Raw genomic sequence first — 17,976 nt, 5'->3', positions numbered from 1 at the left:
AGGGAGGGAGGGAGGGAGGGAGGGAGGGAGGGAAGGAGGATCGGGAGGGAGGGAGGGAAGGAGGATCGGGAGGGAGGGAGGAGGGAAGGAGGATCGGGAGGGAGGGAGGGAAGGAGGATCGGGAGGGAGGGAGGGAAGGAGGATCGGGAGGGAGGGAGGGAAGGAGGATCGGGAGGGAGGGAGGGAAGGAGGATCGGGAGGGAGGGAGGGAAGGAGGATCGGGAGGGAGGAAGAGAAGGAGGATCGGGAGGGAGGCAGGGAAGGAGGATCGGGAGGGAGGGAGGCTGGGAAGGAGGATCGGGAAGGAGGCAGGGAAGGAGGATCGGGAGGGAGGCAGGGAAGGAGGATCGGGAGGGAGGGAGGGAAGGAGGATCGGGAGGGAGGCAGGGAAGGAGGATCGGGAGGGAGGCAGGGAAGGAGGATCGGGAGGGAAGGAGGATCGGGAGGGAGGGAGGGAGGGAAGGAGGATCGGGAGGGAGGGAGGAAGGAGGATCGGGAGGGAGGGAAGGAGGATCGGGAGGGAGGGAAGGAGGATCGGGAGGGAGGGAGGGAGGATCGGGAGGGAAGGAGGATCGGGAGGGAGGGAGGGAGGGAGGGAAGGAGGTTCGGGAGGGAGGGAGGGAGGGAAGGAGGATCGGGAGGGAGGGAGGGAAGGAGGATCGGGAGGGAGGGAGGGAAGGAGGATCGGGAGGGAGGGAGGGAAGGAGGATCGGGAGGGAGGGAGGGAAGGAGGATCGGGAGGGAGGGAGGGAGGGAAGGAGGATCGGGAGGGAGGGAGGGAGGGAAGGAGGATCGGGAGGGAGGGAGGGAAGGAGGATCGGGAGGGAGGGAGGGAGGGAGGGAAGGAGGATCGGGAGGGAGGGAGGGAGGGAAGGAGGATCGGGAGGGAGGGAGGGAGGGAAGGAGGATCGGGAGGGAGGGAGGGAAGGAGGATCGGGAGGGAGGGAGGGAGGGAAGGAGGATCGGGAGGGAGGGAGGGAGGGAGGGAGGGAAGGAGGATCGGGAGGGAGGGAGGGAAGGAGGATCGGGAGGGAGGGAGGGAAGGAGGATCGGGAGGGAGGGAGGGAAGGAGGATCGGGAGGGAGGGAGGGAAGGAGGATCGGGAGGGAGGGAGGGAAGGAGGATCGGGAGGGAGGGAGGGAGGGAAGGAGGATCGGGAGGGAAGGAGGATCGGGAGGGAAGGAGGATCGGGAGGGAGGGAGGGAAGGAGGATCGGGAGGGAGGGAGGGAAGGAGGATCGGGAGGGAGGGAGGGAAGGAGGATCGGGAGGGAGGGAGGGAAGGAGGATCGGGAGGGAGGGAGGGAAGGAGGATCGGGAGGGAGGGAAGGAGGATCGGGAGGGAGGGAGGGAAGGAGGATCGGGAGGGAGGGAAGGAGGATCGGTGCCTGGCTTGCAGGGGGTGGTTCGCTCAGCAGCTTTGCCAGAGAGACATGCAACAACTGCCCCATCCAGCGGCTGGCCTGCCAGCATCTCCTGGCACAACTCGCTCCGCCACTCCACTCTTCAATTATGCAAGAGGAAAATACGCAGATTAAACACAAGAGGATATAAATGTGAGCCGCGCATTGCGGGCGGGCGGGGAGAGAGGGTCCCTGCTTGGGGGGGGGAGGGGGGGGGGGGGGGGGGGGGAGAGAGACCCTGCTGCTGGAGAGGGAGGCTGCGGGGGGCCGGGCCGGAGGGCCGGGTGAGGAGGCTGCGGCGGGCCGGGGGTGGGATTCGGCGGCGGCCCCGGGGGGGGGGGGGGATGCGACGGGCGGTGTGTGACAGGGACACAGATAGATTGCTGCCCTTCTCTCCCCCCTCCCTTCCTGTCCCGGGTGTTTTTATTGTTTGCTCTCCTCACCTCCTCCAGCAGAGTCGCCGTGTTCCTGCAGTTGAGCAGTTTGGTGGTGAAGCTGGACGTGGTCGGCGAGTTGTAATCTTCCGTCGTCTCGGCGATAAACTCCGACACCGAGATTTGATCGGGCATCCTTCACGGAGGTGGTCCAGCCAGGCGACGGCGATGTTGTTGATTGATGTTGGGACGGTGTGTGTTTGAAATTAAGAAAGGAGGGTGAGGGTTGGGGGGGGGGGGGAAGAGAGACAATACGAGAGCAGATTAGTCAGTGGCGCTCGCACGGACGCTCCAAAGCGGCGACGGCGGCAGCCGGGCTGATCCTGCGCACGCGCGTCCTGCGTCGCCGGCTCGCGCTCGGCAGTCGGTTTGCGTCTGGCGTCTCGCACAGGCTGGCGGTTGGCCGCTTACGCGCCCTCTCGCCCCGCCCACCATACGCGCACCCTCTCGCCCCGCCCACCAAAAGCGCCCTCTCGCCCCACCCATCATGCGCGCCCTCGCCCCACCCACATAGCTCTCTCGCTCCACCCCGCAAGCTCCCTCTCACCCCGCAAGCTCCCTCTCGCCCCGCCCCAAACCCAGGACGCCCCGCCTCGCCCGCGCCAGAGATGCCGGTCACGTGGCAAAACAAGGAAGTGCTCTGCGCCTGCGGGTCGGCAAGAGCAACACCATTCTGCCTCCATTTACCTTCAGCAGAGTTTTTTTAAAAATTCGTTTTCCTCTTTCTCTTCCCAGTCAAGTTCCGGAACCTCACTTACTGAATATGCGCAACTTAAAATGATTGTTCCCCCAATCACTGTGGGATATGTCTGCTTTGTCACACAACTCCTCTCCCAAAATCAGAAGTATCAGCTTTGTACCAAATGCATAGAATCCTAAATGACCCTTTTATGGACTGACCTCATTAACACTACACCCTGTATGCTTCACCTGATGCCGGTGCTTCTGTAGTTACATTGTATATCTTGTGTTGCCCTATTATGGATTTTTGTTTATTCCCTTTTCCCATGTCGTTAATGATCTGTTGAGGGGCTCGCAGAAAAATACTTTTCACTGTACCTCGGTACGTGCCAATAAACAAATCCAATCCAATCCTTACAGTGCAGAAGGAGGCCATTCAGCCCATCGAGTCTGCACTGACCCTCTGAAAAAAACACAGAGGAGGAGAACATGCAAACTCCACACAGACTCCCCCGAGGCGGGATTTGAACCTGAGTCCCTGGTGCTGTGAGGCACCCGTGCTAACCACTCCAAAATCGGGGGGGGGGGGGGGGGTTGGGCAGAGACTGGGATCGGATTGCATTCTGCACTGAAAGTCTTCACCAGAAACATTGGGTGTGATCTAACGGAAACATTTTGAAATGTCATTGGTGGTGGATTTTGCCGTGAGTTTCCTGCTGGCAAGTTTCCCACCACTACCTAACAACACTTAGTCACTTTTCAGGATCCTGGGCAGTTTCTCACCGATTTAGCCCACACTTCATCACTGGGAAACTGAACTCAAGAGATGGGCCACCATATTGAAAGGGTGCCCCAAAACATTGGCTGTTAAAAAACAAATGGCAGCCTTAGTGTAGAGGGTACAAGTTTAAAATTTGTGGATGATACAAAATTTGGAATCATAGTGTATAGAACTTAAGAAGGACATATGCAGGACTGCGGGACAGGTGGCAGGTGAAATAGGTGCTTGAAGGCTAGTGCTGACACGATGAGCCAGAGGGCCTCTTTGTGCTGCAAAACTCCAAGACTCTTACAAAATTTAATGCAGAGAAGTGTGAAGTGATTCATTTTGGCAGGAGAAACGCAGAGAGACAATCTAAAGTGAAAGGTGCAATTCTAAAGGAGCTGCAGGAGCAGAACAGGATTGCCAACCTTGCCTTATTTTACGGGATTGTCCCCTTTTTGTGCCCTTTTCTTGCGTTCCAGGCAACTTGCGTGGTGCCAGGATGATGTTTGTCCAATATTTTTTTTTAATTTAGAGCACCCAATCATTTTTTTTCCCATTAAGGGGCAATTTAACGTGGCCAATCCACCTACCCCGCACATCTTTAGGTTGTGGGGTGAAACCCACGCAAACACGGGGAGAATGTGCAAATTCCACACGGACAGTGACCCAGAGCCGGGATCGAACCTGGGACCTCGGCGCAGTGAGACAGCAGTGCTATCGACTGCACGACCATGCTGCCCTATGTTTGTCCAATAATTAGGAGCTTCCAATACCACGCATGCGCAATATCAACTCTCCTGATTGCGTGTTCCAACAACCCCGGAAAATTCCCCACCCTCCCCACTCACACAGATCCGGCAGCATGTACTGACCCCCACCCCCACTTATACAGAACCCCATGGCAAAGGTTGCCCCTTTATTTCACTTGTGAAAGTTGGTCACCCTGGGGCAGAGGGATCTAGCTGTTACCGTGTATAAATCTTTTTTTTCTATTCGTTCATAGGACATGGGCATCACAGGTTGTGCCAGCATTTATTGCCCATTCCTAATTGCCCTCGAGGGGGCAGTTAAGAGTCAACCTTATTGCTGTGGGTCTGGAGTCACATGTAGGCCAGACCTGGTAAGGACGGCAGACTTCTTTTCAAAAGGACATTACTGAACTAGATGGGTTTTTACAACAATCGACAATGGTTTCATGGTCATCATTGGACTTTTAATAACACATTTCTACTGAATTGAAATTTCACCATCTGCAGTGGCAGGATTCAAACCCGGGTCGCCGGAACATTACTCTGGGCCTCTGGTTTACTAGTCCAGTGACGATGCCACTACACCACCGCATCCCATGCTCCTAAATGCGCAAAACTGGTGATTCCTCTCCATCCAATTTAACTTATTTCTGCACCCCTCATCCCAGTTTACTCTGGTGCCTGCTTGCTCTTCTGGACTGTTCCCTTTTTAAAAATGCTGAACTGCAATGGTGCACCAGACCATTCCTGTTAACTTCGCTGAAAACAAAAATTAAAATTCAATGATGGGCGGTGGACGTCACTGACTGTACCAACATTTATTGCCCTTGAACTCGGTGGCCATTCCAGAGGACATTTAAGAGTCATGCACATTGCTGTGAATCTGGAGTCACATATCAGGTAAGGATGACAGATTTCCTTCCCTAAAGGGCAGGGCATAGTGAACCAGATGGCTTTACATGACAATTGACAATGGTTTCATGGTCATCAGTAGACTTCCTAATTTTTTTGAAAAGTTAAATTCAAATTTCACTGTCAGCCTGGGTTTCTGGATTACCCATCCAGTGACAGTACACAACGCCACCACTTCTCCCAATGTCTGAACCCCTGGTTTTCCATCTCTCCCTCATGGTGAATGCACAACTGAACTTCATTTATTTTATTTTTTTTCAACAGGTCGGTCTGAATATTTCTCATGTAAACATCAGAAAAAGCAGAAATATTTTGCTCCACTTGTTGTGGAACTCTGGGCCTAAAAATGTAACTAATTAAAAACACATTTGTTTACGCAGACTTAGGATTAGGTTCATGGTGCCTGCCTCCCTACTCCATTTAGCAGGCAGGAAGCTCCATATGATCTGCTGACATCCTATCAAGTTGCAGACTGTCATTGCTGCACTTTTACATCATTACCAAGAGCTTCTTTGAAGTATGTCATTAAAAGAAAGGCTGCAGCCAATATTCTACCAAAGTCAACTCAGCAATACTGGAAACATTATCTCTCATGCAAGCTGTCAATTCTCCTTGAATCTCTCTCGCTTTAAACAGCTTCCAAATATGTCTGCTTCTTGCGCGTTTGGATGCACCCTTCTCACCTGCACTGTGAAGGACATTTTGTCTCCCTTCGGGCACACTGAATATCCTTTGACACAGACCACAAATGCTACTCTATCGCTCTCCAGAAATGTGATTTTCTTTGCACTTTTCTTTATTGTTTCGTTTTGCAATAATGCATGGGGTAGCATTCTCTCTGGATTGGAGTCTGATCTCTCAATCTCTCACAATATTTTTAATTAACTTGAAATTCATGACTGGGAATCCCGTGCAATTTGATTCCTGGCAGGTTAACAGCCTTAATTGCATCTCACTGATTTACCTTGTTGATATCTTGATTTTTGCATGCATATAACATTTTCTGAAAGCTAATATTAAACCTAAATGATGTACACAATCACTTTATCTGGGTACCAAGGAGAATGTTACAAATGAAAGCCATCATCTAATATTTCTAATGTGTCTTTTAAAATAATAAATATTGATTTTGGTATTGGGTGGTGACCTGCAATTAGTTTTTTTATGAAATATTATAACCTTTCAATTAAATGTAATTAAAAATGAAAACAAAATACAAAAAGGAAGTGATTGCACTAGGAGGGCATAGAGGAGATTTGAAAAGACATTGCCAGTTTGATAGAGAATTTTAGCAAGGAAAAAGATTAGACAGGCTGGGGCTGACTCCTTTAGCACAAAAGATTCTGAGGGGGGATTTAATTGAAGTGCATAAAATGTTGAGGGGCCTAGTTAGAGTGGATAGAAAGGACCCATTTCCCTGAGCAAAGAGAGATCAGTAACGAGGAAGCATAAATTTTAATTGGCAGAAGGATTAGTGGGTGTTGAAGTGTTATCGTCCTGAAGATGATGAGATCTGGACACCACCGCCTCAATGGGCGGTCGAAGCAGAAACCAAACATTTTGAAAAAAACGTACATGGATAGGCGCATGAAGTGCTATAATCCAGAGACCAAGAGCTGGAAATAAGGTCATCAGAAATAGGAGCAGGAGTAGGATATTTGGCCCATTGGGTCTGCACCATCACCCAATAAGGTCCTGGCTGATCGGATTGTGGCTTTAACCCTATTTTCCTGCCTCCACTCCGGATAACTCTTCCCTCCTTTGTGAGATTAGACTGGATAACTCTTTTTCAGGCAATGTAGCCATGATGGTGAATTATTAAATGAATATTTTGGACTTGGGTTCACAATGGATAAGGATGATGTCAGTAACGAAAGCAGGGACGGGGACTATGATATAATTAAACAGATTAGCAATGAGAGGGAAGAGGTATTAGGGGTTTTAAGAACATAGAACATACAGTGCAGAAGGAGGCCATTCAGCCCATCCAGTCTGCACCGACCCACTTAAGCCCTCACTTCCACCCTATCCCCAGAACCCAATAACCTCTCCTAACCATTTTGGTCACAAAGGGCAATTTATCATGGCCAATCCACCTAACCTGCACATCTTTGGACTGTGGGAGGAAACCGGAGCACCCGGAGGAAACCCACGCAGACACAGGGAGAACGTGCAGACTCCGCACAGACAGTGACCCAAGCGGGAATCGAACCTGGGACCCTGGCGCTGTGAAGCCACAGTGCTATCCACTTGTGCTACCATGCTGCCCCCTTTTGTGGGCTTACAAGTGGCTAAACCCCCAGGCCCGGGTGAGATGTATCCCCGGCTGCTGTGGGAAGCAAGGGAGCAGATTGCAGGGGCTCTGACACAACATTTTAAATTCTCTCTGGCCAGAGGACTGGAGGACAGCTAACATGGTACCATTATTCACAAAGGGAAGTAGGGTTAAAAAAAACATATAAATACAGGCCAGTGAGTTTAACATCGATGGTAGGGAAATTATTGAAGAGAGTTTTGAGGGACAGAATTCATCTCCATTTGGAAAGGCAAGGGTTAATCAAGGATAGGTGGCATAGCTTTACCAAGGGGAGATCATGTCCAACAAATTTGATTGAATTTTTCGAGGAGGTGACTAGGTATGTAGATAAGGGCAGTGGAATTGATGTAGTTTACATTTAGTAAGGCTTTTGACAAGACCCCGTATGGGATACTGATCAGGAAGTACGAGCCCATGGGATCTATAACGATATTGCAAATTGGATCCACAAAGGCTTACTGGCAGGAGGCAGAGGATGATGGTTGAAAGTTGCTTTTGTGACTAGATGCCTGTGTCCAGTGGTGTATCGCAGGAATAGGTTCTGGGTCCCTTGCTGTTTGAATGTACATTAATGATCCAGACGGAAATGTAGGGGGTATGATCAGTAAGTTTGCAGATGACGCAAAAATTGGTGGGGTGGTAAATAACGAGGAGGAAGCCTTAAATTACAGGGCGTTATAGATGGGCTGGTCGGATGGGCAGAACAGTGACAAATGGAATTTAATCCTGAAAAGTGTGAGGTGATGCATTTTGGGAGGACTAACAAGGCAAGGGAATACGCAATGAATGGTAGGATGCTAACAAGTACAGAGGACCAGAGAGACTTTGGTGCGCATGTCCAAAGATCTCTGAAGACAGCAGGGCAGGTAGATAAGGTGGTTAAGAAGGCATATGAGCAGGAAGGTTATGATGGAGCTGTATAAAACATTGATTAGGCCACAGATAGAGTACTGTCTGCAGTTCTGGTCGCCACACTAGAGGAAGGATATGATTGCAGTAGAAAGGGTGCAGACGAGATGCACCAGGATGTTGCCTGAGCTGGAGTGTTTCGGCTACAAAGAGAGGCTGGTTATGCTAGGGATGATCTCCTTCGAGCAGAGAAATCTGAGCAGGGAGCTGATTGTGATGTACAAAATTATGAGGGACATAAGATAGGGTAGATAGGAAGAAACGTTTACATTAGGGATCAATAACCAGGGGCACAGAGTTAAGGTAACAGGCAGGAGATTTAGAGGAAATTTGTGGACTAACATTTTCACTCGGGGAGGTGGGAATCTGGAATTCAATGCCTGAAAGGGTGTTAGGGGCGGGAACCCTGACAACATTTAAGCAACATTTAGATGAGCATTTGAAATGTCATAGAATACAAGGCTACGTGTGAAGTGTGGAAAAATTGGATGAGGATGGATAGGCGCTTGATGGCCATCACAGACACGATGGGCCGAAGGACTTCTTTCTGTGCTGTAAAACTCGACAGGCTGAATGGCCTCCTTCGACACAATTTTTTTTTTTCTCAATGTGACATTCTGCTTTCAGCTCAATGTTGGAGGTCATTTGTAAGTGGACGTGGAGAGGATGTTTCCACTTGTAGGAAAAATTAGAAGCAAAGGAAACAATCTCAGACTGAAGAGACAATCCTTTAAAACAGAGATGAGAAGGAATTTATTCAGCCAGAGGGTGGTGAATCTGTGGAACTCTTTGCCGCAGTAGGCTGTGGAGGCCAAATCACTGAGTGTCTTTAAAGACAGAGATAGATAGGTTTCTGATTAATAAGGGGATCAGGGGTTATGGGAGAAGGCAGGAGAATGGGGATGAGAAAAATATCAGTCATGATTGAATGCCGGAGCAGACTCGATGGGCCGAATGGCCTAATTCTGTTTCTATGTCTTATGGTCGCAGAGGGATGTTTGGTTGCTAATCAAGCATTATCCAATTGGGCAATCCATCTTTTTGTTTTTACATTGGCGTAATAGGCTGTAGGTCACAAGGATGAATGTGTTGGACAACTATTGAGAGCATGTTGGATGATTAAACAACCAGGAACACATTTAATCACAATTAGCAACCAGAGTCCTGACTACTTCAGAAAACAATCAGTTCCTCAAGATTTTGCAGCAAAATATTTATCTCCCTTCCGTAGGTTTTATTTTTGAAAAAAAACTGTTCTATTCTGAAACAGACGTTTGATTTGCTTCATCTTTTGCACCGTGGCTTATCACACAAATGCAATTAACATGAAGTAGGTATACCAGCAATAAATTTCAAGATTGCCACATAATTGTGATTCAATCAATTTATGCGATCAACTCCATTTCTCACCACAGTTGAAATATATTTACTGGTAAACTAAAGCCAGTTGAGATCAATGAGCCACAAGGAATTGTTTATGGTGATTCTGCGCTGTTTCCTCTGTTGAAGAGGCCAGTTTCATGTTGCACCAAAGGAAGCTTAATAAGGAAAGACCCTGCCCCCCCCCACCCCCACCCCCGCAAAACAGCTGATTTCAGAATAGAAAGCTTTGGGACCAGAGTGATAACGATTACACAGAAAGAGGTTAAAACATTAATAAATCTGATGGAAAACCTGTTTTGTGAATGATGAAATATTGAAACATTGTGGCTTGCAAAACATAAATGTTTGTTATTGACGTATTAGCTTCTTTGCTTTGTTTGTACTCTGGTTTATTTTAAGCTGCAAGATGGACACATTTTCAATTTCCATTATTTCCTGAAATCTTGCCATCTTTGCATGTACGATAAGATATTTTTCTATACGCCTCACTCAATTGTATGGGGAAGAGAGTATCTGCAGTGGTCCATATTGTTTCCTGTCATTTTCTCTGCAGCAAACTGTCCATTAAAGTGAATATATTTCTCTAATAAAATAAAAATTGAGCATTAAAAAATGTATGGGCAAGACTAACCTCTTTACCACATGGAAAGCTAATTACTCCATTAATACTCAATCTGTTGTGATAAAGGAACGGATTTTGTTGCATTTGTATTATTATGATCTAGGCATTGAAGCTGCAAACTTAAATTCTCACTGCTTTCATTTCTACACCACTATAATCAGCTGCACGACTAAAAATGTACATGGTGATGGCCAAATGCCACTGCCACCTCTCTGAATTGTTCAGCCTCTCTGCTTCTGCTCGCATACTTGTGATATCCTGACAGATGGGTGGCCACCAGGTAGATTAACAAAGAAAGATTTATTAAAGGGAGAAACTATACACAAAAAGTGAGATAAAAGCTACCATAGAATCTTAGAAACCCTACAGTGCAGAAGGTCGTTCGGGCCATTGAGTCTGCACCAACCCTCTGAAAGAGCACCCTACCCAGGCCCCTGCCCTATCACCGCAACTCCACCTAACCCTCACATCCTTGTACACTAAGGGGCAATTTATCATGGCCAATCATCCACCTAACCTGCACATCTTTTTGGACTGTGGGAGGAAACCAGAGCATCCGGCGGAAACCCACACAGACACGGGCAGAACGTGCAAACCCCACACAGTCACCCAAGGCCGGAATCGAACCCGAGTCCCTGGCGCTGTGAGGCAGCAGTGTTAACCACTGTTCCATTGTATCCCCCAATGTTCTAAGACCAGTGGCGGACTGGCCAGGGTGTCAGCTTGCCCGATGGCAAGTGGGCCCCTGATGAAGTGGGCCCCCTATATCAAATAAAAATGCAATAAAGAAACAAACACAGACAACTGTTTTAGTAATAAAAAGGAATTAAAAAAAAGAGAACAGGTCACAAATAAGCAGTGCATAAAAAGAAACAAAGCTGGAGAGGTAGTGGAAGGATGTGGAATAGGGGGGCCCGGGTTGGGCATAATTATGGAAATTCCATGTTTTCAGCAAGAGTGTGTGAACTTAAAGATAAAGTTACAATTCGTGATTTGAGATGGTCGGCAACTTCAAAGGATATCAAGCAGTAGTCTTGGTTCAGCCGGTACATCGGTCCGGGGCCCGGAGAGCCAAGAAGGGGCCCGTGAATCTCTGAAGGGCCCTTAAAAATTATAATTAATTAGATAAATAAATCTCCAACTTTTCTTGAGACATAGTCCGGATCGGACATAGTTGGAAATCCACGTTTTCAGCAAGAGTGTGTGAATTTAAAGTTACAGTTCGTGATTTGAGATGGTCGGCAACTTGAAAGGATATCAAGCAGTACATAGGGTCGTGAGCACAGTAAGAAGTCTTACAACACCAGGTTAAAGTCCAACAGGTTTGATTCAAACACGAGCTTTCGGAGCGCAGCTCCTTCCTCAGGTGAATCACATTCATGAAGTAAACTCAAAGGGTTGCGACTTGTAACACTACACTGGTATCAAACTGGACATGTTAACTTTGGTCGTGGGACCATTCTTAATGTTTTACTATAGTCGGACCAAACTTCTAAATTTCAACAGTTGTCTCAGTTGCTTGCTGGTGTGAACACTGGACAGTGGATTGTCTCCTCTTCTGAAGCTGCACAGGCCACAGTAGTATTGACTAATGAACATAGCCTATTGAAGTGTAAGTAAGTTATTTTATATTTTATATTTCTTATCAAGTAGGGGTTTATCTGGCGTTCCTTCAAGTTATTCTTGCAATCATCAATATTCATTTTTCCCAATGTGGGCTATTTTTAATTAAGTTTTTATTTCAGGAATATTACCCCTACCAGCATGGAAAAGAAAAAGCATAAATCTGGGTCACTAAAACGCAAAGAACAAAAAGAAGCAGAAAGGAAGGAATCAGCCAAGTGATGCAGGCCTATTACAGAGTTTATAATACCACAAGCACAATCCACATCAATATCCAGTTCTGCAACAAATAATCAAGAAGCAAGAAACAATGCTCATGGTGATGATGCAATGACATGCGAGTTACAAGAACAGAGAAGAGCTACTTTGAATGTAGAGACAAATACAAGTGCATCCATTACTAATCAACCCAGGCCCAATTTTTCTTCAGGCTTCCTTGTTCCGGTATCTGTACTGCCTGTAGTTGCAACATCTGAACACATAGCTTCAACTAGTGACAGAGAATCAGATATTCCCTCAAGCATAAATGACTTGGTTTCTGAAGCACATCCTGTAAATGAACCTACGCAAGAAAATGAAAGATCAATGACTGGAATCTTCCAATATCCATCACGAGCAAAGCTAAAACAGTTTTTTGATGAACATCCACTTCAGCCACTTGATGATCTGCCATTTGATGCTCGTTTGTATGAGAGGAAAATTATGAATGACTCAGTCCCAAGAAAATGGCTAACATATAACAAAGAAAATAGATGCTTATATTGTTCATACTGCTTAGCCTTTGAGTTTCCCAACACTTGTAATCCATCACCCTTTGTACGTGGCTTTAGTGACTACAGGCGTATTAGCCAGAGCTTGACTTTACATGAATCGACAACAACACATGTCAGAAATGCTCAGCAATATATCAGTGTGGTTAATGATGGCACCTTAGATAAATTTTTTGCAGCATCACTAATTAAAAGGAAAGAATTATTGAAGCAGAGAAGTATTGTCATGAGGATTATAGACATCATAAAGATGTTAGGCAAGCAAGCACTTCCTTTTCGAGGTCACAGAAATGAATCGGCCTACACTCTAGATAATGAGGTTCTGAATCATGGCAATTTTTTAGCTACAGTGCAGTTGATGGCAAAATATGACCCCATTATGGCAGCTCACATTTCTTCAGTGCAAAACAAGTCTAAACAAAGAATCAAATGATTAGAGCAACAAGGAAAGGCTCAAAGTAAAGGCCGTGGTGGACTTGTTACATACCTGAGTAAAACAACTCTCAACATGTTGATCAAAATTATGAAGAATATGATACAAGAAAGAATTAGTCGTGAAGTTTCTCAAGCAAAATATTATTCTATTCAGGTTGATTCAACACAAGATAATTCATCCATCGATCAGTTTAGCATTATTATTTGGTATGTGCTTAAAGGTATTATCTGTGAGCGACTACTTTCAGTTGTGCCAAGTAATGATGGTACAGGACAGGGACTTTTTGATCTATTGATTGAAACATTACAGCATCTTAAAATTGACCCCCAAAAATGTTTATCTAATAGCACAGATGGCACTGCAAGCTACCATGGCCGTATAATGGTTTACAAAGTAAAATTGCTGATGTGGCTGATCAACATGTTCATATATGGTGCTATGCCCATGTCTTGAATTTGGTGATAACTGAAACAACAAAATGTTGTGTGCCTGCAGTTTCTTTTTTCACTTTGCTCCAGAATATAGCAACTTTTGTGAAAGCATCATACAAGAGAATGGCTGTATGGATAGAAGTTGTTGGAAAACATCTAGGACAAGAAGAAGTGAAATGATTAAAGCTAATTGGTGAGACCAGATGGTCAGGAAAATCCAATGCAGCAACAACTATATTTGGAAGTTTTGATGACGCCGCTGCCAGTACTTCCGTAAATCTATTGACATGCTTATCAATGATACAAGATTCAGAAAAGTTTGATGCAAAAACAAAACATAAAGCAAATGTTTTACTTCAAAGTCTTCTAAAGTTTGAAACCATATTGACAGCATTTACTTACTTGTATATATTTGAAACTACAACCCCGTTATCAAGTTATCTACAGACAAGTGGTTTAGATATGTTTACTGCATGGAGTTTGGTAGATTCAGCTACAACAAAGTTGAAGGAGCAGACAAGAACATTTGATAACGTTCATAGCAAGGCTTTGGAATTTGTAAATAAATGTAATGACAGGATTTCACAGATGAATATGGATGAAAATCAAACATTGGAAATTGATGCGTTGGAAACAGCATTGCCAGTTAAGAGGCAGAGGAAGAAGAAAAGAATGGCAGATGAGCTTATTGATGATGAAAGAAATTCCTCAGATTCTCTAGCTGATTTTCGAGTAAATGTGTTTAACCTAATACTGGATCGCATTGTCCAGTCACTAGAATCACACTTTGTACAACACAAACAGTTGTATAAAGATTTGTCCTGCTTGGACCCAGCAAAGTTTAAAACTATTGCAGAGAAGGGCCTTGAAGATGAAGCATTGGAAGGTATTATTAAGCTGTTTCCACAAATCAGCAAAGATCAAGTAATATTGGAATTGTTTTCTTTTGCTTCAAACTTTGATGTATTAAAGCTATTGCTTAATGATGGTGAGAATATGGATTCCAGTTGCAACAATTGTAAAATTTGCAGCACTTGCCCATCGTGTGTACTAAAAATTCTGGCATCCAACAGACTTCATGACAAGGCATATGATAACCTTTATGAACTTTATAAAGCCATCTGCACACTATCAGTTACTCAAGTCCAATGTGAGAGGACATTTTCAAAGCTAAAGATCATAAAGACAAGGTTAAGAAATTCGCTGTCTGAGGAGAATTTGGAATCATACATGTTGCTATCCATTGAAAAGGAATTGTTAGATGAATTGGATGCAGAAGCAATTATTGGCAGATTCGCACAATCATCTAGCGAACACAAACGATTGCTCTTAATATAGTGGACTGCATGCAATGCTCTATTGTGCTTTTGAACTATCTGTTAATGTGTAAATTGTGCAGTAAACTATTTAAAAATATCAACCAATTACTCAAATTTTAAAAATTAAATAAAAAATTCAATTATAACATTCTGTATTTACATTTGGTATCTACTGCCAGTAATATGTACAGTACATGTACACTGTAATTACTAAGAAATACACATTTTTTTCCACAAAAATTTTAATTGTACTCTTTTTTCCATATATATTTTTTGAAAATTTATTTATTCGTTATGAAAATTAAATGATAGCATTGTAGTTGTGGGTGGGCCCCCTTTGTCTCCTGGCAACCAATGTTTTTAGACCCAGTCCGCCACTGTCTAAGACTCCAAACTCCTAACTGATTCCGTCCCCAGAGTTCATGTGCTCTGACCCCATTGGCCAATTGGGTCACATGACACTTCGGGGACACCCATTTAAAGGGCACGCTATCACATCCCTCCCCCTTTAAGTTCCTTATTACATTCTTCAATTAACAAAGGAACCATTTACAAAAGAATACAACAACTGTCACTCAAAACAGTCTCTTATGAGGTAAGTCGGTCAGGGGACTTGTTGATCCTTTGAGAGCGACGCAATTCACTGACGGATGCTTCAACAGTAGAGGTAACTTTGGTCTGAACCTCAACAGGTTGTCTCTCGATGCCAAGGTGCGTCCGTGCAGGTAGTTTCCTCAGTTCCCCGCAACATTACTAGGTTCGTCCTCTGGTTAGTTTGTTGCTACATCACTTCCATTCGTAGCTGTATGACCAACAAACCTACTCGGGCCAGGTTGTCATAGAATCACAGTGCAGAAGGAGGCCATTTGGCCCATCGAATCTGCACCGGCCCTCAAACATTCTTTCAGTTTTCTTTGAGTCGTGGGTTTTTTTTCTGTTTGTTCTGTTTAGCCTCCACCCCCCTCCAAATTTGGAAATATAAGATCCAATCATGTTCAAATGCGTCTGTCCATTAGTAACACGGAGGATGTAACACCTGTGGTGACATGAGGCATCGTTCAATAGGTGAGCAGGAACCACGCCAGTCTGAGTCATAAAGGGGCTGATGACATTTTTACATGGCAGCCTTGGTTGTTTGGATGGCTCTCTCAGCCAGCTATTCGAAAGAGGGTGGTAGGGAGCAGTTTGAATATGTTGAATGCCATTGGTCTTCATAAAAGGTTGGAATTCTTCAAGTGGAAAATTATCCCAGACCAGAACCCCGGGCAACTCGTGGGTGGCAAACGTCTGGCACAATTTCTCTACCGTTGCTGGTGAGGTTGTGAACTTAATTTCATGTATTTCCAACCACTTGGAGTGCGTGTTAGCGATGAGTAGGAACATGGAGCCCATAAATGGGCCTGCAAAGTCGATGTGTAGCCTCACCCAGAGTCGACCTGGCCACTCCCAAGATTGCATGAGGGCCAAGGATGGCAAGTGTTGCCTCATTTGACACTGGTCACATAGTTTGACCAGATTATTTATGTCGCTGTCTACCCCGAGCCACCACACATAACTACTGCTGGTGAGCATCTTCACCTTTGTCATCCCAGGATGGGCAGAATGCAGCCCCTGTAACAATAGCTTCCTAGCGGGGGGTGGGGAAAGCCACCCTTACTCAACATAATAATACGCATTCTTCACAACTTAACCCGTCTTTTCTTTTCAGAAAGGGAAGTAGTTACTCAGATCTGTTATCATAATGCCAGCCGTGAAGGACCAAGTGCTTGACTCGAGACAATAGGGGGTTCTTTTGGGTCCAAAGCTTGACCTGCCTCGCAGACACTGGCAACACATCAAGAAAGTTTAAAGCAAGGACGATCTCCTGTGGTACTGGCAGAAGCAGTACACTCAGAGGTAAAGGAAGGTGGTTAAAAACATCCACATTCGAACTGTGGGATCCCGTCCTCCGTTGAAACGTGTGCGTGTATGCTGCTAACAATAAGGACCAGGGTGGGATCCGAGCTGACCCTATGGAGGGAATGGCCTATACTCCCTAAATAATACCAACAAAGGTTTGTGGTCACTAAGGACTATGAAATGTTGTCCATCGACATACTGATGGAACATTCTGCCTCCGAATAGTACGGTTAATCCCTCTTTTTCAATTTGGGAGTATGTTTGTTCAGCACTGGTTAAAGTCTTCAAGGCATAGGCAATAGGCCTTTCTGCGCCAAGTTCCATCTTATGGGCCAAGATTGCCCCCATTCCGTAGGGGCAAGCATCGCAGCTAAGGATTTTTTTTTGATGCGTCGAAATGGGCCAAGAGACTGGATGACTGTAAAGCTAGTCGAACCTGTTCGAATACTTCTTTCTGATGCTCTTTCCATTACCAGCTCTGGTGCTTCTTGAGTAGTATGTGTAAGGGTGCCAGCATTGTGGAAAGAATATGAATAAGTCTGCTGTATCTTGCCTAACTCGTCTTGGAAAAAAAACTCTTTTTAAAAAAAAAAAGATGTCATGAAACCATCCTTCGTTAAATTGGAAGATTTCTAGCCAATTTAATTTAATTTGGCCAATCCTGGCCCGTCAGACTTGGGGGCAGTTAAGCTGACTGATTCCTGTAGCTTACGGGCTTGGAGTCATTCCTAGGATTCTTAAAGCTTCCCCTGTATAAGTGGCTAGTCTGGCCGACGTGCTTCTTAACTTCAGATGCTGGATCCCACCTTGCAGATAACAATACGTTTGTTCATCTACATCTGTAGCGGAGGCCCCCAGGTTCACCTCTATTCCAAGTGGCTGACCATTTACTATCGACACAATCGTAATTGCACTTTGATGTTGTTTAAACTGTATACTTCAGATTGGTTCTTTGGGTTATTTTCAACACTGTATTCTGGAGTCGGAATTTTTTTTTGTTGGCTCTATGTGGTCTCTGCCTAGTCTTGCATTTCCTCCAAATGTGCCCCCTCCTATTGCAGGCATAGCATGTAGCTTTCCTGAATTACATCTCTCCTGCGGACAATCTCCCTCCAATGGTAACTGTCTTCCTAGCTCTGGTCTGCAGACCAAACCTCCTTTATCTCTGCACTCTCTACTGCTCATTGGTTTCAGCGCCATCATCTCTGTCACCACGACTGCCAGTGACTTCCCGCCAAACCTGGTGGAACTAGCCTGCTTGCGCGCTCTGCAACCCAAACACCTTTCGGTGTTTTCCATAGGCTGGGTGACCTCTGATGCCTTC

The 17,976-nt window shown here is 45.6% G+C and overlaps 1 protein-coding gene across 6 annotated transcripts in view; it reads right to left on the bottom strand.

The window, feature by feature from the left end:
• The window catches only part of LOC119972781 (arf-GAP with SH3 domain, ANK repeat and PH domain-containing protein 1-like), a 363,380-nt gene that overhangs the window by 330,074 nt on the left and 15,330 nt on the right, over positions 1–17,976 (bottom strand). For all 6 annotated transcript variants that reach the window (XM_038810147.1, XM_038810150.1, XM_038810143.1 and 3 more), the window contains exon 3: positions 1,845–1,971. In XM_038810147.1, the coding sequence (XP_038666075.1) occupies positions 1,845–1,971 (127 nt within the window). The remainder of the gene's footprint in view (positions 1–1,844; positions 1,972–17,976) is intronic.

This window comes from Scyliorhinus canicula, chromosome 10 (assembly GCF_902713615.1).
Source record: "Scyliorhinus canicula chromosome 10, sScyCan1.1, whole genome shotgun sequence".
Classification (NCBI taxonomy): Eukaryota; Metazoa; Chordata; class Chondrichthyes; order Carcharhiniformes; family Scyliorhinidae; genus Scyliorhinus; species Scyliorhinus canicula.
Note: the sequence above shows the minus strand (reverse complement) of the source record. Positions and strands in the feature narration are given on the sequence as shown.